Below are 26069 nucleotides of genomic sequence, written 5' to 3'. Positions count from 1 at the left end.
TGCGTATAATTTAATAACGCGTCGTTGCGTGTCATTGTTTCGCGTCAGGTATAAGCTTGCGGCTTACACGATTTTCCGGTAGGACATCGCACAGGCGCTTATTTTCCTCTGACAATAGATTCAACAGCGCATCATTATCGCTCGCATTGTCTCACCGTTACAAAACAACGATACCAAAACCGAGCTGCGATGCACGGAGTGCAATTTGAACCGGGACTAAGTGCAATGATTCTTCGTTTACACTTATACGATACTCCGGACTACGGAACAAGTTCACTTCCAAGTTACCAACGCTATGGTTCTCCGAGCAGAGTTCGATTATACATAACGCTAACCAGTTCGGCGTAAATATTGGTAATTGGTAGAGCAACAATTTAAGGGATCATCAGGTGCTGAGAAAGTTGATCTTGAGTATAATTAACTGTAAGCTGAATATCACTAGGTTGAAAGTTCATCCTCAAGATAGAAGCGAAGAAAAATTCAATACTGCTTCCAAATCGAAGAAACAGGACGAAAATTATCGAATCTATTCACTTTTCTTCTTCACAACTTCCTCAATTCCTGCTTTCATCAAAGTTCGCTAGAATCGGTCTTTTTTTCTTTTTTTTCTTTACTGCAGGAAAAAAAATTCAAATCAAAGTGACCCAAGAATCTAACAAGGAATTAGTCGGTCTGTTGTAGAAAAAAAAAATTTATCAACAAATGGTTGCGATTCGCCAAGTCCGCGCGCAGTCTGGCTTTCACGACTTTCCTATTTATTTCGCAGCGATTCGAGCAGACGAAAAAAAGAAAAGAAAAGAAAATAGACAAAAGAAAAAAAGAAGAAGAGATAACCAAAGCCTCGTGCTTGGGATTCTGCTGGTGCAGTTAGAGGGTTGAAACGGAATGCTCGCTATCTAACTTGACTGCATTCCCCGACTTGCATCAGTAAATTTTCAAACCGCTGTGCACTTTCCTCCAGGCAGCAGTAAATACCTATAATCTGTATCTGTGCCTGCATCGCATACCTACTATAGGTATGTGCATACATGTATTACATACGTATATGCACTCTTGTAACACGGGTCATTGAATAGCAAATAGTTAGCACGCATGTGTAACAAGTAAAAGTTACTTACCGCGTGATCTCGATCGATTTCCGTTTCGATTCTAAATTCATCTTTCGCGCGTGATGGGGAAATTTAAAATTAAGGGATTTTTCTCAACTTTGTTCAAACTTCGCGGTTAAATCCGGGCTTTAGCCGACGCGTTTCCTCCCTTTGCGACGCTCTGACTCACTCTATACGATAATAATTATCGCGGGTTTCGTCGGGTCACAGAACTGCTGTACAAATTATCTCGATAATGTTTCCTGGGATTTTCTTTTATCTCTTGTCTCAGCTTGCCTCTATGCCTAGGCGTAAAAATTGTTTTCTCTACCCAGAGTTGAAATGTGACGAGACCGGATGCACGGACCTTGTTTTTAAACAAAGATTAAATAATACACGATGAATAAATGCATAGCATGTGAAAAAATGGTATAAAATATTAACCGATTGCTGCTTCGTAAAATTAATGATTTCCTACGTTTTGCGGATACTTTTCGTCTTAAGTTCGATTGTTTACTTATTTTGTATTGATACCGCATGACATGTATAATCGATTCGATACGTGCATTCACTATCTATGGCTTATCTTCCAGACGTTGGTACCGTACATGTATTATATACACAAGTACGTCTGTATACGTAACCAAGTCTTTCCCACCGCCTGTTAGTGTATTTAACGACTGTATCTTGATTCCTCGTTTATAGCATGGCACGAGTTATACGAATTTAATACGTCGTAAACAAATCCGAGATTTTTAAACCCAACAACGCGGATTCTATTCGTTTTCTTTTTCTTTTTTTTGTTAGTTTCAGTGATTTACGTTCAATTTCTTATAGAATTTAAAAATCGTTAGCCAAATTTTCTCCTTGCTTCCACCCAACCTGCAGAACTTAAATTGTTATCGTATTCTAAGAGTAATTAATTAACCTGTGCAGTTTCGTTAAGTGAAAAATATTTACTTTCCAACGGAAAGTTGAAAATATAATGCGACCACATTTTTTTAATATTCATGTGAATTATTATTACAAATTTGCATTTTGCTTTCAGTATATTCGGCTTCGTTGAGAAAGAAATAAATGAAAATTGTCACATCTATTTTTCTTATTGTTTTTTCTTTTTTTTCTTTCTTTTCACGTATCCCGATTTTAACATTTCATCAAACTGAATCATCACTCGATATTTTCATACGATAATCCGTTACCTTCGCTGATAAATAAAACCGAGTAAATTGTCAATAATGGGGGTGAAACGTTTTTCAACTTTTTACCTTGTTTATCGGTGCTATTTTCTCGCTGTTACCACCAAAGCAGACGCATTCGGAGATAATTTGTTTGACCTTAAATTTCTTCCTAACCATATCTAACCGCTGCGTCGCGATTCTTGCATAGGATGCAAATTTTAACGGTAGTTATTGTTGGCATTGGGATATTACGTTTCACTTATGCAACAGGTTTAGTCCACCCGTGTTTTCAAATACGTATAATCTACGTATGTTCGTATATTTATATCCACGGACATATAAACTCGCGTTGCGTAAGACGGTCGTTAAGGAATGTATTCTTTTCGCACTTTAATTACGAGCTCGTTAACACGCGATCGGCTGAGAACTGATATCGAACGACACCGATTATTTCTGCCTTCCTTCGCGCAATTACATGTCGCAATGCACAATAACACCAAGACGATGCGTCGCGCTATCTTGCAATTCTTTGCCTCGGTTCGATAAGTTTTAAATTTCTTATTTTTCACTTTTCTCTCACCCCCACTTTTAAACCCGCCACCTTCCGTACGTCGCCCTGGTTTATTCACTAGCTGTATCGATCACCGATCGATAGGTTAGGCTTTATTGATAACGGTATTCTTATTTCTGGGTCACACTTGAATTGCGATAATCGGTCATCGATACGTCGTATGAAAAATTGAAAAAATTTCAGATTCCGAGCTAATGTTTGGAATCGAGAAAAAAAGAGGGACAAGAATTCAAGTCGAATTTATTCAACCGTTTACAATCGTTTCTTTAATAAATTTTCAGATCTTATCTTCATTCGTTCGCGATCCAATTTTTTTTTCTTTTCAGCTTGTTTAAAAATAAATATCTGCTCTTATCGAAACGAGTTTTGTCAGTTCCTCTGTTCAAAGCGGCCTTGACTCAACGATTTATATATTCAGAATTTTGTTACTCTGCAATATTGAAAACCAATGCACGCATGCGATCGGAATTTCCTTACGCAATTCCGCAACGTCAACGAGATTTAAAACTGATCGGTGAAGTGATTTTTTATTTCATTTTATTTTTTTTTTCGTTCGCGTTGACAAACGAGGCTCAAAGAAATTGACACATTTCTTGAAAGTTGTGACAAATTGCTTTAAGTGGGAAGTCCGAGAGTGCCCGAAGTTTTTTCCATTCGTTCTTTTTTGCCTCCTCCCCCCCCCCCCCCCACCCCTCTTTTTTTCAACAATTTCGTAACAACGCGTGGGCGAGTATCTGAACCATTTAAGACTCGGCAGCGGTCGAAGCGGCGAAAAATCGCGAGTTTAAAATGCGGGCTCTGCTGCCTTAAACGCTTCGGGCCAAGGAACAGAATCCGCAAGGTTGCCGGCCGATCAAGGATGACTTTTTCTCCTTTTCCGGGCTGATTTTTTTCTCCTTTCTCCGTAATTCCGTTCCAAATTAATTTCCGTAACTGATCATATATATATATATATATTCCGAGCAATGATCGAACGATCGATAGATCAGCGAGGGCAGGAAACGCGGCAATTTTAGTATAAACTCGGAATACCGGATCGTGGGCTTCTTTCAACCGTGAATTTTCTCGGTCTTTGGAATAAAACAAAAAAATAAATAAAAAAGATAAAAAAAATATTTTTAACGCCAAGGCCGAAGTTCGAGGAACTAACGATACCCACACACGTGCTAAACGAAAAGCAGCGGCTTCGAAACGACCAATCAAACCCTTGCTCACGCCAAGGATTCGATCCTCGGATTCCGAGCTCTTTATATAACCGGCAAAACCGGCCGTAGCAACGATTTCTGCATAATGTGTACAGTCGAATCTAAAAAATTATTCTAACACAGAGGTAGAAATTTCTTTTGTTACAAAGTCAGTTGAATAAAATTCAACGAACGAACGAATCGTGATTGTAGAAAAAAATTAATAACCCAAAAATAAAAGCTGGATAATACGTTTGATGAGTTTTCGTCACAGCAGTTACGTGATTATTGTGATCTTTTTTTTTTGTGTTACTGAAAGCACGTACCACAGTTAAATTTGTTTGTAAATAAATTTTCTACAAGCTGCCCGAGATGAATTTTATTCTGTAGCTCTTACATTTGTGACAAAATCGTTACACGCAAAATCATTTACATGGATTATTATTATTTAGTAAGTTAGGTTGTATTCATTGAATAATTAGATTTCATTTGGATAGACAATCTAAATCAACCTATATTCAGGAAAATCAGATATCTGAAAATTCGAACTTTTGATATATAATAAGAATAAGAATAAGGAACAAAAAAAAACAAAAATACAACCTTGCGATCCTTTTGAAAAATGATTATAAATTGAAATCTAAATTCTGTTCGTTTGAATTTTCGTCTTCTAATATCGTCGATAAAATTAAAGTGAATTAATATCAGTTTCGTATTTCGGACCTTGAGTTACAACATCATTTTGTCTTCGTCAAATTTTTTCACCGGTCTGTACCGGCTGTAATATTACACATTCTTGGTATCACGGAGTCCACGGCTGCACGGCAGTTGCATGTGTATATTACAGTAGAAAAAACGTGAATGCCGTAAAGTATACGACGTGCATCCCACGTAGAGGAATTACAAGCAAAAGAGATCTGCAGAGATTCGAATGCAGAAAGTAAAAGGAGTCGACCGAGTCATAATGGCGCGACCTTGTCGAGTGGGAACGATCTCTCTCTCTCTCTCTCTGTCTTTGACTGTACGATAATTTCTGTGCGTATTGTACACAGATCACAGCTGTAAGATACAGTTGCGAAAACGCGAAGTACACGCGACACGACGAGTTTTGCGACACAGTAAATACATCCCACTCTCAAATTTCGTTTCGCACAGTCCGCGTGTCGCTTTTAATCTTGCAGTGGTTGTAAGAGTAAAAAAGATAAAATAAAATTAACTCTCGCCTTCAAAGATATCCGTTTCGCAATTGATGGGCGTCAACTGAGTAATCGCGTTACACGGAATTCAGAAAATTCGCTACTTTCCATTACTCAAAAATTTCATACGCTTGTTTTTCGATTGTAACGTCGCGAGGTTCGCTGTTTCGACCGAATAACAACGTAGGCGAATTACGGTAAACGCATTCACGACACCCGTGCAATGGTCAATGCGTACCTAACGCGATACCCGTGCAGAGTTTCACGGTTGAGGAGAGTTTCGCGATAATCAGACCGGAACTCAAAAGGAGCCACCTTTGTGCAGTCCTTGCGAAGCTGGCTTCTATTTTCCTACGCTGCCCTAAACCGGGTGCCATGTATGTTCGGGCAGCAGCGATAGTTCTGCTCTTTCGGCAGTGCCGAGTTCTTTATTTTCAGTATCGCAATCCGGAAAATCAACCGCGTTTCTTAATCCAATCACGCGATTTCATCGAGACTCGATTCACGCCGAGAGTTGATCAAATTTTTATATACTCAGCGAGTAAGCTTTTGTGACATCTTAGTTCATGCGAGATACACTGAGAAAAACTTCCTTAACTATTTTCATTTTTTACCACAATCGAAAAATTTTAGGTCTAGGTAGAAAGTGAAAATTAGTTTTATAGCTGTTACCGGAAAGTCTAGTAGACGTTACTATACTGTTGCGAAAATTTAATGCTTGTGCAACAATAAATTAACGTCAAAGCCTTGTTTAATTAAAAAAATACAGTGAACCGAAGAAACTGATTTTGCGTTGCAATTACCGAAAAAAGATCGACAAAATGGTTAGGCGTATCTCGTTTTTCATAATTCCAACAGTATTCAAGCAGTTTTTTTTTTTTAACGATATCTGTTTTTTTACTGAATTTTTCTAGTTACTGTAATAAATGAATTTTTTCTCAGTGTAAGAACATTCGGGTAAAATTTCCGTGTCAATCACGACTCGTCAAAAACTTGGGCAAAAGCTATCAAACTCTAATTCATGCTCGAAGAAATGAGAATTTGAAAAAGTGTAAAAGACTGTTGAAATTATAAACCGATTTCAAAATTCCGCAGGGAAATATACAGACGGAAATTTTTTCTGAATGAAATTAGCTTTTCAATATTGTTTCAAGTGTTTCGGAACAGATGCTCATGTGTATAATTATAATTGCTGTTTAACCTTCGAATGAAAATCGTTCTTGTTTTGCGAGGCTCGAGTTTCTTTGCTGAAATAACGATTTAATTGTAAAACTTGTCATACTTTTGATTAACAATTTCTAAAGTTTTTTTAAAATTTGTTTGTATACTTTATAAATTGCACACAACTGCAACGTGTTTTCAATACTGCCTTCGAACGTAATATTCGAATCGAAAGAATGATAACATCGTGTTTTTTTTTTTTTTTTCTCCTCGGAACGAAGTACAGTCACGATGATGCACGAACGTTTGACAAGCAAGCATCTTGATCAACCGAGTTTTTCGACAACAATCCCTTCTCAGGTTTCCTACGTTTAAGGGGGTCTTTTGTAAGGTTAGGAAAACCGATCCCGCACATCACCGAGCTGCTTGGAACCTGCAGGCTTCAGGTATAAGTGTTCGATCCCACAACCATTATTCTCCACAATACTTTCCCCACCCTAGTCTTCATCCTGTTCTTCTTTTTCAACGTCGGCACGAGCACCTGGCCTACAGATTGGACCGGCAGGTGATCCAGGAGCGATTATGGAGACCAGAGAACGGCCCCCAAAACCTCCTCGATATCCACTCTGGATGCACGATGTCCAAGGTATCCGATGGCCAAAGGGCCGCCCGGCGTTCAGGTCAACGCAGATGCCAGCCGACGACACCTGCCGAGATTCGAAGGCCAAGACCAAGTCTCAGGATCCAAGACTCAGGATCGAGGCACGAAATCGCGATGGAATATAAATGTCGGATTTGTAAGATCCAGCTGCGCTGGAAAAGCTTAGTCGTTCCGATCCGTCGACGTTGAGGAAAGTTTCGTAATTATGTTACAGTTAGCGGGAAAAGTTATTAACTGACGACGAATAAACATTTGATACTGGAATTTGAAGCGAATGTGGCACTGATGGACTCTACCGTTTAACCATGCTTGTTGATTAGTATAATTGCGAGTAAATTTTTCATATCACGACTTTCTTTGGTTTGTATAATACCGATGTTTACGTGATCCGAGCTTTTATGGAATTACTTCGTCGAAGAAGGATTCAAGTGACTTTACAGATCAGTTTCTTGGATACTTTGCGAATCGTTGTGTGTTTCGAAGATTTCACAGGGAATGTAACGGTCGTGTTTGAAATGATTTTGCATCGCGGGTGAAAATGACAGTCAAGAGGGAAACGAAAATTTGAAAAGTGGGCAATGGAAATGGGTAAACAATCCGTCTGGCTAATGGACTGGCTGGTAGAAAGGAATCGCGGTCGAAAGTTGAATAGAAATTGAGGGACTGACCGTGAACATGCACAAGTCGAGTAGGTACACACGTACCGTAAGGAGACAGACGTCAAGAGTGATCGTCTTTGGAGTTGCTAGAGAGAGAGAGAGAGAGAGAGAGACAAAGAGATAAAATAATGAAGCTACCATGCATGGCTACTTTCTTATATCGCTTTCATCAGCGTCGAGAACTTCTTTCGCGTTTTCACGCCCTCCTTCTCCCCCTGATCATTGGATCGCGATCACGATCACGGCTAGAATGCCGTTTGAACAGGGTTGTAAAAAGCGTTAAGACGGAGATACCGTTAGACGACAACGCGACGTTCTCTGATTAAAATTATTGACAAAGCTGTGACTGCAACACGTCGAATAATTGAGACTGATTGAAATCCAAGGCAAACATAGAAACACACATCCAACTGTCCAACCGTTCGTTGCTTTGGTCAATTGATCGTCAAGAAGCGAGAGACCTAGCGAAGCTGTTCTCGCTCTTTTGTGATCCATGATCCACGGATCGGTGTGCAAGGATCGTTGTGACTTGTAACGAGGCGCAGCTGCATCTCGTTCTCAATCCCACGTCAATTTCCCGCACGGGTTTTGCGTCGATTCCTTTTTTCTTTTCTTTTCTTTTTTTTCATTTACAAACGGGTCAACTCGATGGCTGGAAGGCAGAAGAGTTCAAAGCCCGTTTGAGTATCGAGGGTAGCCCGAATCACCGTGCAGTAGTTTTTACCGGTAATTTTAATGCCAGTCAGTGGGTATACGGTGAAAATACAAAGTGAATCCCATTTCCGTCGCCTGCACCGAAGCGAAGAGACTTGAGGGGGGGTTATATATGGGCGAAGCTCGGGCAAGACGTTCACGAGATAAACTTTCACAGCCTTCGGGAGTACCCGGTCCAGGCCTGGAGAGAAGGAGAAAGAGAAAAGAGAGATATAGAGGGCAGCACGAGTATTCAGAGGGCACAACACTGTATGGTCTTGGACTCGTCTCACTGTATCGGAGAAAAAGATGAATAGAGAGAGAGAGAGAGAGAGAGAGAGAGATCGTGCCGCAGCGTTGAGGCCAAGAATTAGTACAGAGACTGAGATTAGTGGTGCTAAAAAAAAAAAAAAAAAAAAAAAAAGAAAGAAAAGAAAATGGAGGAAAAAAGTTGGACACAGGTTGGCAGCGATCGAACAGATACACCAGAGACCATGACTCGATTTTTCAACCTTATTTTCTCGTGCTTTATGACGATGGTCAGTTTGATTGGATCAACTGCCGGAGCAGAAGGAACGGATTTATCATGCGAATGGTCGTGATGGTTTTTCTATGTTTCTCTCTTTCCGACTGTCACAGTCAAATCTCCCGCACCCTTGGGACCAGCAACCATCAGACTGGAAATGTCCGTAGCGAAGATTAAGCGACCGCAAGGTAAAAGAGCTCTCGACTCTCATTTTCTATTTGCTTTGTCACTGCGGTATAAGATAAAGTGACTTAACGATAACAAGTTTTTAGTTATCGGTTTGCACGGATTCAGGTGACTGACTTTTCACGATCGGTGGGTTTGTCATTTCTATGAAATACACAAATCACGGGTGTTTAGGACTTTATTTTCTTCGCGAAGAGTTCGTTACATCGGGCATGGCGATAAGTGATGATGGTCGAGAGTTGCGATGGTTTTTTTGAACCTTGAAAAAAGATTCGCAACGATTTCATCGGCTCTCGAATGACGGTTCAGACTCCGTGAATGGAAGCCTCGGTGAAATCGTTGGTGAAATTTTACCCTGCAGGGAAAACTTGGCAGCGGCAACACCTGACGATGATAATCGCGACGATGGATTGTGTCGGTATAATTGGCAAACCGAATTACAAACGGTTACGTAAATTCATCAATTTCAGATAAAGTTCTCCTTAAATGAAGAAACCACAAGTCAGCCATGACCCACGAATCAGCACCGGGTTTCCAATTTTCTCATCTATATCAAACCATTTGCATGAGCGACACGTCGCCGAATCGAAGCAATCCGTTCACGATTCAACGATATTTACGTACAATTTTACAAGTTTTTTATTCTACTTCTAGCTTTATCTAATAGTTCAAATCGGGGATAAAAAAAAAAGTAACGTTCGTTGCATGAGCCGAGCACAAACGCGTGGCAATAATTCACAAAGACCGTCGTGATCGTTGCACAAAACAATAATTGCCTTCCCTGCATCACGTAATAAAGTAGATGATAGCCTCTCTCTCGTAACTCGTCTCGACGTACATGCATACGTGTACATACACGCATACGTACGTATACGTAGACCCACCGAGTCTCACAATCAGCTGTCACGAGTATGTAGCACGTGTGTATTTAACACACAGAGTGGAGCAGAAGGCTGGAGTAAAGAGAAGAGAGCATAACACGAGGGGTTAACGCTCTTCTCGCAGCCCTAAATCCCCCACGCAACTATCTCTCTTTATTCTACCATTTTCTTCTTCGTTGGTTTCAAAAAGCGTACACAGTACACCGAGTAACGGGTTCTTCGTATATTTAGACTAGCTCGTTTATTCCTCGGTTGTTCCACCTCCTCCAACAACGGAGGCGTTTCTCTGTTGTCATTTTCCATAAAAACTTCAGCCCGTCTCATGGTCGGAAAATAAAGAGTTTATCGGTTAACGGAAATCGGTAATCAGTCATTGCCGTTCCAATTTTCAGACGTCACTTGTCGAATTGAAAGAAACTTTTTTTCCCCAGGAAAAATCGTTTCGCGTCAATTGGACTCTGAGCCGACGTGTTGTAAATCGATGAGTCGGACGATCGTTTGACTTGTGATTACCGATAGATCATCGATCGCTTTACCGACGATTATACAAACTGCTTCCGGATAATTTTAATCACCGCGGTTCCTCTATCGTGAATTCTATTTAAAAATCGTTACTCGCTGGTAGTTTCAACCGCCTTCGGTTAATCGGTAATCAATTGCTCCGTCAAGCTTTACCGAATGAGTTTATCCCCCCCCCCCCCCCCCCGAAACATTGGCGGTAGTAACGAACGAGCCAGAAAACAAAGGGATCGTGTTCTACGACCGTGTCTTGAAAACAAAATGAAAAAAAAATAAAAAAAAAAAAAACCCACGAATCCGTACAAGCGATACGAATGTTTAGGGAAAAAGAGGAACAGAAGTGGAAACAGAGACGAAAAAAAAAAAATAAAAAAAATAAAGGAAACACATCACCGTGTGATAAGGTCACGTCGTTTATACGTTCTAAGCTCTTCTCTCGGCTTCGACTTTACTCCTCGCATACTTACAATAAACACAGACACACACACACACACACACACGCAAACAAGAATCCACGCGCGTATATTTTTCCTCGAGCTTTCAATGCATTCCGCATTACGTACGTACGTATTTGTGACACAATTTTTTCTTCCTCTATCGCGAACGTGTTACGCTACACGCACGGGACACGCAAACATTCACGCGTGATTAAAGGATAAAATCGGCGATATTCGTAGGGCATCCCTTAGAATCAGGTTATATTACACCCTGTCGTTCACCAAACAACCTTTTTAACTCAGGGTCTTTCCACCCGCTAAACACGCGTGTGTGATTCTTCTACGTTCTACGTACATAGGTATACGTATTCTGGTATACTCACAGCGTAAAGGGACTTTAGCTTCACGTGGTTAAGGGCGGGCACATCGACCATCGAGCACTTCAGCAGTATCGTCGTCGTTTGACTCGGCATTTCGACGTCAGCTGATTTTCAAATTCGATATATCAACGATTCGGAAAACGCGGTAGAAACGGAACGGAAAGAAAATATCCAAAATCTTTCAAACCAAATCCCAAGAAAAACATACAAAACAATCTCCCAATTATATTCTCACTGTAATTATATCCTCGGTTTATATTAAAATCGCGTCAACCTGGCTGAAATGCCGATTCGTCCAAACGAACGATTTGGTTGAAAAAAATTTTCGTCAAGAAATTTATTTCACCGCACATTCGCGTGTATGTTATAAATATATACCGTATATTTATATACAATATTATTATCTACACGCGAGAGCACAATTTTTAGTCACGCGTGTGTGTGTTCTTTTTTTTTTTTTGTTCAAACTTTTTTTATTTAATTTTTTTTTTCGTCCGTTTTCGATTCTCCGATCGTCACACTTGTATACGCTCAGCAAAGAAGAGCAACATGAAAAGAATTCGCAACTCTTTTCTATCCGCACAAAAATTTCCGCAAATTTCTCAATCGTTTGGTTTGTTGTTTTATTTTTTTGTTTTTTTTTTTTTTATTCTTCTTTCACCGAAGAAAAGTTCCGCACGATACTATTGCCGTCCGGTCTCGTTATCGTTCGAGAAACGTTGGTAAAAGAAAAAAAAAAAAAAAAAAAACACCCCCGTTCGTCGACGAGTCTCAAAAAAAAAAAACGATTCGCCGCTCGGCGATGCGGCGAGTTGGAGTGTGATTGAGAGAAGGGAGGAAAAAAAAAAAAAGGATTTACAAAAAAAAAAAAGCCAAGTAAAAAAGTAAAAAAAAAACAACGCCTCCGTCTGTCCCATCGGCGACAACTTGCAGCGTGTCGTCGCGAGTCTCTTTTCCGAGCTCCCTGCACGCCCGACTATAACGCACTGACTCCACTGGCACTGGACGGACTGATCGTGAGACGTCGCTCTTCGCGTCTGCTAGCCGGCTATATTTTATCTCTCTCTCCCTCTCTCTGTCTCTGTCTCTCAGACGCCCAGCGCGGCGATTCCGCGAGAGAGAGAGAGAGAGAGAGAGGGTGGGGGGGAGACCCGTTGCAAATGCCGACGTCCAACGGCGTCGTCGCTACGCTATCACTTCGTCTTCTTCTTCGTCTTCTTCGACTTCTTCTTCTACTTCTTCTTCTTCTTATTCACCACATGTACTCACGCCGGTGATCCGAACGCCCGCCGGACCGGCGACTGCATTCAAGACTCACGTATTTCTTCTCCGTATCTCCTTCTCCGGCTCCTTATTTTCGTCGAGAAACGGTGAGCCAGACTCATTTGTAGAAAAACCGTCGAGAACTCCGATCGCGGTGTTTCGACCGCATCATCGATTTTCCAAGAATTAACAGCCTCTCGTCGCGTTACTTTTAACTAATTTTTGCAATTCTTAATCGTTCGTGATGGATCGAGAGGATATTTAAGTTCGGGCGTTGAATCGAGTCTTCCTTTTCTTCTTTCGATTGTTTCGTTGATTTTCGATAACAACGCTGAACGAGATTTTTTGCAGATTTTTATACCAACCAATCTCTCCTTTTATTTACATGAAAATCGTGCGCTTTTGACGGTAAATTTTTTTGTTATTTATTTATTCATTTTTTTTTTCTTTTATTCATTTTCAAATGCTCAACGTAAATGACGAATTTTTTCTGTAAGTATTATATTAAATGAATCTCGGTTGACACTTTAATAATACGTGCAAAAAAAAAGTGATTATTAATTTCCTCTTCCTCGATTGTTTCACACGTTTAAATCCGTTATTTATTGTAAGGAAGTCTGTGTCGTCCTGTACTCGGAATCACCCATGCATACACGGAACTTGATTGAGATATTCTTTCACAAAATAAATAAATAAATAAATAAATAAGTAATCTTAAAAATTAACCAAGTACAATTTCAAATAACTCCCTGCAAGCACACGGTCCCAACAATATTATCAGTTTTTTCCACATTTCCGTTTTCCTTTCACCATAGTCGGGAGATCCCAGATATTCGATCATCATGTTCCGATGAAACGTCGTCAACGTTCCTCGACAATTTTTCTAATAGAATTATACATCGACGAAATAAAAATATAACATAATCACTAAAAATCAATAATTCACCGAATCATCGATATACCATCTCCTTTATCGTCAACGTTTCTTTCACGATCGTTAGAAAACTTCAAACTCTACGATTTGCAAACAAAAAAAATAAAAAAAAAAAAAAAACAACAGCAACCGTAATCTTTATTACATTACTCTCCTTCTTTCGTCTTCGTTTATTTAATTTCACCGCGTAATGGTTGTTATTTTTTTTTGTTTTTGACAACTTTTTCTTTTCACGCGTGGTTCGCCTCTCTCATTATCCTACCTTTGAACAAATAGACACGAGGTACCCTCCTACCTACAAAACTGGGAGGCACAGGTGTACATATATCAGCAGTGACAACCTATTGTCACCGGTGTTTTAGCGCACGTATTACGTATGTACGCGTAATATACGTCGTACTGTACATGTACACACGTTTTCATACGTGTGTGTGTAATTCCACACATCGCTCCGCACTCGACGAGCGGGTACTTTGACCGGGGCAAATGGACAAAGCCGGATAAACGCGTGTGTGTGTGTGTTGAAATTCTGTCGTGTAGGGGATCGCTGTTCCTGTTACGTACACGTATGTTATATCTATATGTATAACACGATGCGTACGCATGCGTTAAATGTATTATCAACCAGACGCGTGTAGTAGAGTCAAGTTTATACATCGTACGTTGCGAGTACAGCGTCCTTTGTTCGTTATTAAATAATTTGTAAAATGAAAGAAAAAAAATTTTTGTAACGAGATTGATTGAGGAGAAAGAAATGAAATGAAAAAATATATATATATATATATATATTCCGGTCAACAATCGCGTCCCTTCTATATATATATATACACACACACACATTTTAGATACATAACGTATAGCCAAGCTGACCGCAATTAATCGACGTTTACAACCAATTAAGAATCGTCTGCAATAAGGATAAGTGATTAATTCTTGTCTGGAATATATATAATATCACTTATCGACTAACGATTCTTTTGAATATCCCCCCCCTCCTTGCCATATTTATTTCATTCAATTGTATTCGAGTATTCGTTTTTTCTTCTTTCCAATTTGAAAGTAAAACGTGAATGAAGAAAATTCTTTCTTTCTTTTTTTTTTTTTTTATTTACTTCCTTCTTTATCGTAAGCGAACAGGAGAAAAAAAATAAATGGAAATCAGGTAATTACAGGAAGTCGAATCGCCGATCGAACGGTGTATTCAATTAAGAATAGTTGAGAAAGAAACTTTTCGAGTGACGTATGTATACGTATATCATTGCGATACAGTCACGCTCACGTGTCCGCGAATTGCGGTTATACATTTCTGCCATGCCGTTGGTGAATAGCTGTACATCGATACGTGCGACCCGAATCACTGCGGGTGGTGCAAAAGTTCCGAGCCATGATCGATTTATTTTTCATCGCTCTATTTTCACCGCATCATGCAAATCAACGATCAATTCCAATTTCAATATCAATTTTTTTTTTCTTTCTCTTTTTATTCCTCTCTCGTTTCAGAATTTGCCAAATTTTTTTTTCTTTTTTTCTTCTTCTTCGTCTTTTTGCGAACACGCGTTTCCCGAATTCGGAAGAAAAAAAATTTCACCAGCGATCGTTGTCCTCGTTCTTGTATTTTTTGTTCGATAAGTCATCGCGAAAATGTTTCGCAATCCTTTCGCAGCTTTTTAACTCACGATTCTCTTTAAATATTCGTCACGTGTGTGCAATTGTTTGTGCAGTTTTTTTTTTTTTAATTGTTTTTCCCTCGTCAAATTTGCGAATATTTCATTTCTACGGTCAATTATGCACTTTGAATATTTCGCGAACATTGTCCGCGTACGCTTGTGAGAGAATTTTTTATTTCCGGTTACAATATCCAAACAATTTTTTTTTTAACGATACCTGTTTTACTGAATTTTTCTAGTTACTGTAACAAATGAAATTTTTCTCAATGCAACAGTGAATAATAACGTCCTCTTCGTTGTTGCGTTGAAGACAATTCCGCGAACGCGATGTAAAATAACGAAAGTACGATAATAATCACAAGTTCCGGGATATTTCACGCGTCGATGTAATTATAACCGAAATTTCTATAACTGTACGTTACCATTTCTGAAAATCGCGCGTTACGCGGCATCGATTCAGAAATCTTCACGTACTTATCGGTCAGATATTCGTCGTGTTAAAACGGACGTCGTGACGAAGCTGGAATTTACGTTTCTACTACCTGAAGATCTCATTGTCATTGTACCTCGGGTTCGAAGCGTAAGTCATCGGACTTGAGTTTGCCTGTTTAGTTGAGATTAGCAAGAATCTTTGGGCCTTGACGATCGGTTTATCTTTCGGTCAGACAAAGTGACGGTATTTTATTTTTCTACTTTTTTTTTTTTCCCCCGAAAAACAAAGCCAAATAATTTATGTTCGAACTTGTATCTACGTCAATTATTTTTTCTAGTAAAAGAAAATAGGAGGGGAAAAAAAAAAAACGACAGAAATCATTCCGCAGACGATAGAATGAGATACGAATGGGAAACGACGAGAATACGAGTGAGGAAAGAACGAGAAAATCCTAAAGTTTGTTGTTTCTCGCAAATGCGTTTACTTTCGCCTTATATTCGACGAAACCCAATTGCCAATTACTCAAACTGTTTTTCGTCCGTCTGTCTGTCTGTCAGGCTTGCTGGAATCTTTATTAACATACGAAACGCAGCCTTGCATTCTAAACTGTCTGAATAACTCGAGAGACAAAGGAGGGAAAAGAGAGAGACAGAAAGAAAGAGAATGAGAGAGAAGGAGTTAATTATAATATGCGAGTGGATAATTAATTGGATGGATTATTAATCCGGCTTACAATAATTACGTTTATGGCTCTCATTATGTCTAAATTGGGAGATCCTGTTTTTTTTTTTTTTTTTTTTTTTTTTTTTTTTTTACATTTAATTTGAATCTCATTACCGAGTAGGATTTTCGTTTCTTGTTTCTTTGTTGATTTCGAAATGTTAATAATAATAAGCTGGAGAAAAAATTGCGTAATGATTATTCGAATTGGTCAATCGAATTTCTCCTTACATTAGATATTCGCAATGTTTTTTTTTTTTTTTTCTATATTCTTCATCCTTACACGTAAAATGCGAAATTTCAATTCACTATGAAGCAACGGATTAAATCGCGCGATTATTTAACGTGTTGTTATCAATTTTCAGCTTCATAGAATTTCGTTTTATTCCGCATAGGTACACAGGTAATGACGCACTACCTTGTATTATCTTCACGTATCTGTTAAACGCCACTGTTAAATCCTACATATATTTATATATATATATATATATATATATATATATATATATATATATATATGCATATATAGTGTCCGATTTTAAAAAAATGTGCAAAAATATATCGTAACGCAAGCACTAAATTGAAAGTCGTTGTATAAAAACGGGACATCGGATGATCATCCTAGTTTTTGGGTCCGAGATCTCTACCGGGCCCATTCAGGCCCAAATTCTGTATATCGAATAGAACCACCAATTTTTCATTGCATTTTCTTATTTTTCATTGCAAAGCGAGTAAGTTCTACTTGTAGTCATTTCTTGGTTTTCGTCCTCGAACAGGCCGGAAACGTTATTCGCACTTTTCTTGTGAAAAGAATTGCGACACGTCAATCTTTGCGAATAATTTATAAATGAGACCGACTTTTACGACGAACAGAATTGTTCGACAATGAAAAGTGTTTAGGCGTTTGTTTCCATTGTTTTTAAACATTGCTAAGCGTTTAAGAACCGCCGGCATTAGCGTTACCCGATCTGAACCGCGGAGAGGTTTTTAAACGCTTAGCAATGCTTGAAGAACAATGCAAACAAGGGCCTAGGCACTTTTCAACGTTGAAAAATTCTGTTCATCGTAGAACTCGGTCTCATTTTCAAACTCCTCGCAAAGATTGACGTATCGCCATTATTTTCGCGAAAAAATTTCGAATCACGTTTTGGGCCTGTTCGAAAACGAAAACCAAAAAAAATTACCAAGAATAAAACTTACTCACTGTTCAATGATGTATAATAGAATCCAATAAACAAAAATAGAAGGATCTATTTGAGAAACAAAATTTGGGCCTCAGTGGGCCCGGCAAAAGGCCCGTACCGAGGAACTGGAATCCTCGTATGACGTCACTTTTTATATGCAATAACTTTTCTCCGAAACGTTATTCAATTTAATGCATAATTTCCGACGTACTTGAGCATATTTTTTAAAACTGTACACCCGGTATATACGCCGTAGCGAAAATTGTTTAAAGTTACGATAAAAGATAAGGCCAGATTTTTGATTCAGCGTAATAAAAATACCCGGAAATTGAGTGCGAATTTTATTGATCGGTTACGTATTTTTACTTCTAATTCGTTTATGTCTTTTTATGTATCGATAGAATTTGATTTCGGGAAATACCGATACCGACTAATCTTTATATCGCGTTATAATAATACAAATTCAAGTATCAGCTGCTTTATCTCGTTTCACAGCTTTTCCGGGTTTAAGAAAAAAAAAAAAAAAGGGGAAACAAAACTGTGTATTTCAACGAAAAATTTTTCAAAAAATATATTATACACGCTGTTCTGCAGCGAAAATTTTCTAAATTCAGCTAAAAAAATATACTCTCGTCAGCTTTGAAAATCAAATATTCCATCTAACGTAAGGAAAGATACAAATTCTATTAAACATCCGCATGTAAATAGTTTATTAGTAATATATTCTCTGCAATTTGCTGATAAAATATTTTTATCTCCATCAAGTTTTGTTAGGATTTCAAATTTTTTTCACACAATTTTCATTACTTTCTTTCTTTTTCTTTTCGATTTTTCTTCTCTTTAGTTCAAATATCGTAAAAACTGTGCGTTTTTACAGGTTTTACGCGGAAATACCATAACGAGAATTTCTTCGCGTGCAGACTGCATAATACGCATGCATATATGTTACATACATAGTCATAGACATTTGCGTCGATTCTTATCAGTTCCTCGTATCTGGCGCCCCTGAAACTCGTGTTTCATCACTATAATTTGCCTTCCCCGATCCTTATCACCTGATACGTCTATGTCAGCACGTTCAAAAATGACGTGGCAAGAGTCCACATAAACGGCGTTGGAGGAACGGAGAAATTACGACGCGACGATGAGAGAAAGTGATAGAAAAAAAAAACCAAAATAGCCCGCAGATGCAAGTAATTTGAATTAAAAAACAAATACGTGCAACGTTATTTTTTTGTTTTTTTTTTCTTCACTTTTTTTTCGAACGTGAAAAGTTTAAGATTGCGGACGAATTGAGTTCGGTGAAAATTTTCGAACCTTCGCAAATTTGATCGATTAATTGATGTATAAAAATCGACACGGTAATAAGCCCAAAAATGAAAATATTGTACAAAACCGAAAACGCCTGGAACAATTAAAAAAAAAAAAAAACAACAACAATAATAATAATAATAATAATAATAATAATAATTTGAGTACGCGAATAAAGGCACGTGACCAGATGACTATTCGGATGACTCAAGTAAGTGTCGATTGCGAATAATAATAAATAAGTAAGACAATATGACACTATCTGGTGTGCAGTGTCTTTGGATGTGAGTATTTCAATTATATCTTATTTTGTGACTAATCGAAACGTTTATTTACTACCTAGAATTGAGATTAGAATTTATCATACGGATATATGTTATATATATATATATATATATATATATATATATATATATATATATATATATATAAAATCGTCACGTGTAGTAGATAGGAAAAATAATGTGAATTTGAACTTCGAGTGTCAACGAATTTTCGTGTTATCGTTATTTTCCACGATTTAAAGCTCGATGGATGTGCAAAATATTTAACGAATGAGTAGCCATTTTACACAATGTTGAGTGAAATATAAAAGGACGAAACTAAAAGGATTCAAAAATCTGTTTCAGTTGATTCGGATTATCAGCAATTGGTAAACAAATTTTTTCTAACGTAAAGTTCATTTCAAACGTACAAATCCTTATTTCTATGAAACAATTCGATTTTAGTTAGTATCCAAACTTGATATTGGTCGGAGTTTAAAATTTACAGAATCTACAATTGTACGAAAAGGGATTCTCTTGGTAATGTTACACGTCGATTATTGTTAATAATAAATGAGGACAAAGTTGAATTTAATTTGCGTATTAAACTTGAGAATCAAGGACGTGCATAAGCCTTGAAATAACTGAAAGCAAAAATACGTTTCGTCCAACGTTTTTGTACAAAAGTAATTTGTGTAAATTTTATTTCAGCAATTGAGATTCGTTTCGGAAATATGAAATTCATCATATAATAACGACGAATAACAAACTTGCTCATCGAATATTCATGTCAGTATACAGCAATTGATATACAGGTATAAACTTTCCTCAACAATGAGACTGGAAAAAACGAATCGAGTGTCGGTAATTTTTCTTGAAACAATTCAGCATGCGACGAAGAAACATGTTTCAACTATTGATTCGCGTTTAGATTTGCATCGCGTTACCTGACCCGTATATCCGTTTATAAAATCAAATATCGATCGGGATCAAGAATCCAACGTATGAAATACTAGTTGACGATTTTTAAATCCTCTCGCATCCAACCAGCTGATAATTAAATGTAATTGGATAGCCGTTTTGAGAAATCCGAGGCTGACTAGCCCGATATCAGTAATCAAAGACGAAATATCTCGTGGCCTCGATTTCTTAACGCGTAATAATTATTTGTATAATAATTAATCGCGCGTTTAAAAAGTCTGAGTTTAATGAAATTCCTCAAGTTACGCAACGCGACGCACAATTGCGAACAACTTTTGCTTTCAGAGCGACCTTTCCTCCGTTCATATATATTTATTACGGAAAAACGAGGCTGGTTCACCGCAACATCTTATCTCAATCGCGCTGATCATCGCCGCTCTAAATCAGCTGTAAAAGGTATTCATACAGTTGTGGGAATTTCCCTCACCGAATGACCTTTTTTTCCTTTCCCTTCACAGCACATTTCTCTCTCCCTGGTTCAAAGATGTAAAATATATGCATCAGATACAAGCTATTCTACGATCTTACAATCCTCCGTTTGTAAAAAAACTGCACAGAGAAAAATTTCATTTGTTACAGTAACTAGAAATATTCAGTAAAACAGGCATCGTTAAAAAAAAAACTGTTTCAATATTGTTGGAATTCCGAAAAACGAAGCACGCGTAACAATTTTGCGCTATCGTCGATCCTTTTTTGCTAATTGCAACGAAAAATCAGTTTCTGAGGTTTACTCTACTCTTTTAATTAAATAAGGGAATAGTTACAAGAAAATTAGCAACAGTGATCGTAATGAGAGAGAATAGCAACGGATACTAGACTTTCTAGTAACAGCTAGAAAACTAATTTTCATTTTCTACCTAGAGCTATATTTTTCGATCGTGTTAAAAAATGAAAATAGTTAAAAACTGATCTGTAACCGGAAATAAAATTTTCCATCAGTGTGTGATTGTTATACATTATTTCGAATAAAACTATTCACATATATTGAATTCGTTTTTTTGACAGTGTATATTTTAAACACAGTTTTCAGGTCAATCATGTAAATATTTTTTTTTGTGTGTGTACGTGTTTGTGTATAATATAAACAATTTGTTCATTCAATATAATCAAATGAAAAGAATTATTCATATTCGATACATTTGTAATACAGAAACGTAAAAGAAAATTTCTCTAATCTCTCGATCTGATCATTCGTTTCGTCAGAGTGACGAATGAAATTCGTCTGATCCACAGCTGTAAAAAATCTCTTAAAAATCTCTTCAGTATGAATTGAGGGAATACCGGTACGTGAAAATAAATGAATTCTCCTACTTTTCCACGGTGTTACGCTCCGAATGAAATTTAGCGTCATCATCCTAAGTTTCTCGGAAATTGCTTAGCGATCATTCGGGTGAACACGCACTCGCTACATACTTCCGGAAGCGATCGACCGAATCAACCAGGAAGTAAAAATGACGCTCCAGCGATGATTCATGCCGTCGCGAGATAAAAACAAACTGCAGGTTGATCGATGATCCGTGTCATCTGTTCGAGCAGCATCATTGCACAAAGATACGGAGAATCGAGTCGCGTGTGTTTGTATTTCGTGTGTGAAAAATTTTTTACGCGAGGTAATCACTTCGGGTGTTATGATTGTTGAATACCTACGCGGTTTTACATGCGCAATATAATGGACCGAGTATCAACAAAGAGAACGACGACTTTTACTCGGGTCTATGAATGAACGAATGACGAACGCAAGAACGGATGAATGTGTGAATGAATCATGAATGAAACTGCCCACGCGTTAATTAATTATTCGCCTAGGTGATCAGCTGTGAAGATTGTTGTGCGCGTAAGATTTGAAAAATTTACGGTTAACTTTTGTAAATCGTCAATTTAGAGAGTTTGAAGCAATCCGTTAAAGTACGCAAACGTCGTTTCTAAATGTTTGAATTCTACGATGATTGATACGACGGGTTTAATTTTTTTTTCTTTTCATACGTGTTTAAAAATTTCGTTTGATTGAAAAAAAAAAAAAAAAATTCTACGATTTTTCTTTACACTGTAGTAATTATTTTTCTGTTTATTTAAATTTTGCCGATATAAAATTTATATACTTATTTCTTACTATGATAAAAAGTGAAATCCAAATATGTTGTGTGCTTCGATTTTTCATCTTATTCTTTTTTATTTATTATTTTTCTCTCTCTCTCTCTCTCTCTCTCTCTCTCTCTCTCTCTTTTTATATATTTATTTTGTTTATATTCTGCTCGTTGTCAGTTCTCTTTTTCTTACTCAAGCTAATCTAGGCCACACAATATAATTAATCGTATGGATCCGTGATCATTAATTTAGAATCACCGCAGGCTTATAGAAACGATCGGACACACTGAGAGAAATCCTCAGTTCCGGTTACCGCTCAGTCCTTAACTATTTTCATTTTTTACCACAATCGAAAAATATTGTTCTAGGTAGAAAATGAAAATTAGTCTTCTAGCTGTTACCGAAAAATCTAGTTCCGTTATTATTATTTCTCATTACGATCACTGTTGCTATATTTTCTTGCAACTGTTGCGAAAATTTAACGCTCGTGTAACAATAAACTGACGTCAAAGCCTTGTTTAACTAAAAAAGGTAGAGTAAACCTCAGAAACTGATTTTGCGTCGCAATTACCAAAAAAGGATCGACGATAGCGCAAAATGGTTGAGCGTATCTCGTTTTTCTTGATTCCAACGATATTCAAACAGCTTTTTTAACGATACCTGTTTTGCTCAATTTTTCTATTTACTGTAAGAAATGAAATTTTTATCAGTGCACGATACAATCCTCTTTGAAATTTATGAAAACAACGATGATGATTAATCAAGAGAGAAAGGGGTCAATATTTATATTCGAGTGTCTCGATATGTTTTTATCAAATAAACTTTCAGATACTCTTCACCTTCTTTTTACTCTTTCCTAATATCGGACTTAAAGTCGGCGTGAGATTATTGCATGCATTTTTATTCCGCCTCGTAACATAAACGGCGCATAAATTATTAAGCGTGATAAAATTTATATTGTTCGTTGAGAAATACGTATATATATCTCGCCAGTTCAATGCACCAGTCTTTAGATTTTCTATTTGCAATACGTATAAGCGTAAAAGTAAAACAAACGGTAAATTAAAATGATCTTGCGTTGTTTCTACAATGTTCCGACTGTTAAGCGCGATAACGAAAAAAAAAAAAAAACAATATTATTTTCGCACAGTCGAAGACCGAAGAGCGAAGAGCGTTGCTCCGCGATAATTAATTAATTAATCCCGCAACGAATATATAACATTCCAAGTTTAGATGAGTATTATTAGTATTATTAGTATTATTAATTTTAAAACCGAACGTTATCTCTTCATTGGTTGAAACATCGCACGAATAACACGCGCCGTCGGTTGTTTCAGTGGCTCGGTATAATTCAACGATACTAATTACCGTGGAGAGTGTAATTAATCTTGTAACAAGTCGGAGTACGATTTTAAGGACGTACAGTCCGAGCGAAGAGGTAATGAAAAAAATTATTATCATACAATTACGGTTCGAGGATGGAACGAAAAGTTTACCGAATCGAATAAAAACAATATTTACTTCTAAGCGAAAGAATTTTCAAATTGTGGAAATTAACAACAGTAAAAAAAAAAAAAAAAGTCAAATTTCCCGTGCGCAAAGGACAGAGCGTGAAATAAATTTCTTTTCAAAATCATACATCGATCGGAACGATTTATCTCATCTCTTATATTTCACAAAATTAGATGCAATAAACTTTTGTTTCTTACTTTTGAAATAACTATCGTCATCGTGACAATTTTTTTTTTATTTTCTCTTCCTATGATCGATTATTATCATCGAATATTCATTTTCTCACGATATTTCGATTCTCGTTTCTCAATATAAAATTCCGGAACTGATCGAGAGGCAAATAATTGATTATAGATCGACGAAAGTATGTAAATATTTTATAATGATAGTAATAATGTTGAAAATAGTAAGTGTTACAGATAGATTTTCTATAAACAGAGAGAATAAGCCGATGTCGATGAAGCAGCGTAACGTAAAGTCCACTTAAAATGTGTGTCTCACTTGAAGATTATTTTTAAATAAGACCGCAGCGTATAAAAGCGTTGACGCTAGACAGAAGCTTAATTTAGTGTTACTCGAGTCTAATAGATGACGTTGAACGCACAGAGCGTGTACAGAATTTATTTATAGAGATAATATTACGCGTATGGTTTTTATGAAAGTACACGTGTACACATGGATATAATATACAGGGTGTGTTATATGCAGCGACTCAAAAACAGGCAAAGCACAGCGTCCGCGTTTCGTCACTGTCACTAATTTTTCCCTCCACTCCGCATCTTCCTTCCTTTCTTTTTTTTGTCAAATTCGTTTCAGAGCGCAACAATTTTCCAACCTCAAATGCCGAAATTTGATCGTCAGAATTATTGCGTGCGTGTCATTCAATTCAATCAAATTGGTTTTCTTTTTCAATTTTCTTCAATAACCGTGAAAATATGTGTTGGTCGTTTTTGCTTAAAAAAAAAATAAATAAATAAAAAATAAAACAAAGATGCAGCGGTAAATATACAGCGAAATCGCTGAGAGAGAAATTTATCCCACACTGAGAGAAATTTTTATTTCCGGTTACCGCTCGGTTCTTAATTATTTTAATTTTTTACCACAATCGAAAAATATAGTTATAGGTAGATTATTACGTGCTGATTATGTAACCGATGTAATATGTATACATACCTATGGAATAATATTCATACATGTGTTCATACGTGTATATTAGACGCATGGTAACGTGACTTAATTGTTACCCAACAATTTGTCGACCAGACTTGAAAGGTGCGGATTTTTATTAAGATCGCTGCGGTTACTCACCTGAAACATGCAAAATACGAAACGGGAAACTGTTAATTGGTTCTGTGTATTGTTTATTACAAAAATAAGAAGAGAGATGAAAAAATAGAAAAAAAAAATAAAGATAAAACACCACCCTAATGTAAACGAATTTTACGATTCTCGATACAATTCTGGCAGCCTTGGACATTCGTAAATGTATGAATTTTCACCTCAAGTTCTGACTGAAAGGATCGAGACACGATGACAGATTCCATACAATCGTTTATAACTGGAATTAAGCAAATCCTATACACAGATATATTAGGATTAGGATTAGGATTAGGCGCGTGTCGCATACTCGTCGGCTACTGTATTTGCGTAGGCCGGCATAAGTTCATTGCACTTGCAAGCTCCCTCTCCCTTTGTTCTGCAGATACACTTGCACTAGCGCCTGTGTTCAGACCGTATATACATAAATACCGGGACAATCTCTCGAAGCTTGAAAATGAACCGCGAATGCGCAAAATAATTGAATCTCATCGGTCGGCGAAATCTTCACGCGGCGATATTCTTGTCCGCGATGCAGGCGGCCAACCTACGCAAAATGTCTACGTTTGAATTTTCAAAGAGCACAAGCGTTGAGGATTCCGACCGTTCTTCGAAGAATCAACTTTCCGACCCGACGACGAATGCTTTCCAAACCTTTCCGAGTCGCTGCCTAAATTATTCGAGATTCTAACCTCGAAAATTCGTATCGAACACATCGCCGGCAGAAACAGTTCGACGGCTGAAAACTCGGGTTGGCCAGCCTGCGAGAACAGCCGATAAAGAAACTCGCGCATGCGCGGTTCATTTTCAAGTTTCAACAGATTGTCCCGGCATATTATATATGTATGCATAACGTGTGATATTTTCTAACCACATACATATATGGCTATATATAATATGTGAATATATAAATCACCGTACGTACATCATAAATATACGTACGTACGTGTCTTGTAGCACGTTAAGCATCGTATATATCAGTAAGTATGTATGCACGTACAGTATAGGTATAAGATGCAGGATTAACCGCATTAACGAACTTCCGCCCAGTTTTCTGTCTCTCCTTTCTTTTTCCC

General features: G+C 37.5%; 1 protein-coding gene across 2 annotated transcripts in view; it reads right to left on the bottom strand.

Moving 5' to 3' along the window:
* LOC124178405 (dual specificity tyrosine-phosphorylation-regulated kinase 4) overlaps window positions 1–26069 on the bottom strand; it is a 119469-nt gene that overhangs the window by 13644 nt on the left and 79756 nt on the right. The window contains exon 1 of one of the 2 annotated variants that reach the window (XM_046561693.1): window positions 11327–12060. The exons of the other annotated variant lie outside the window; for it this stretch is intronic. Coding sequence (XP_046417649.1) covers window positions 11327–11416 — 90 coding nt within the window. The 5' untranslated portion in view covers window positions 11417–12060. Of the gene's footprint in view, window positions 1–11326; window positions 12061–26069 lie in introns of those variants that run through there. 2 annotated transcript variants of the gene reach the window in all.

Source organism: Neodiprion fabricii, chromosome 3, assembly GCF_021155785.1.
Source record: "Neodiprion fabricii isolate iyNeoFabr1 chromosome 3, iyNeoFabr1.1, whole genome shotgun sequence".
Classification (NCBI taxonomy): domain Eukaryota; kingdom Metazoa; phylum Arthropoda; class Insecta; order Hymenoptera; family Diprionidae; genus Neodiprion; species Neodiprion fabricii.
This window is presented reverse-complemented; position numbering and strand designations above follow the sequence as displayed.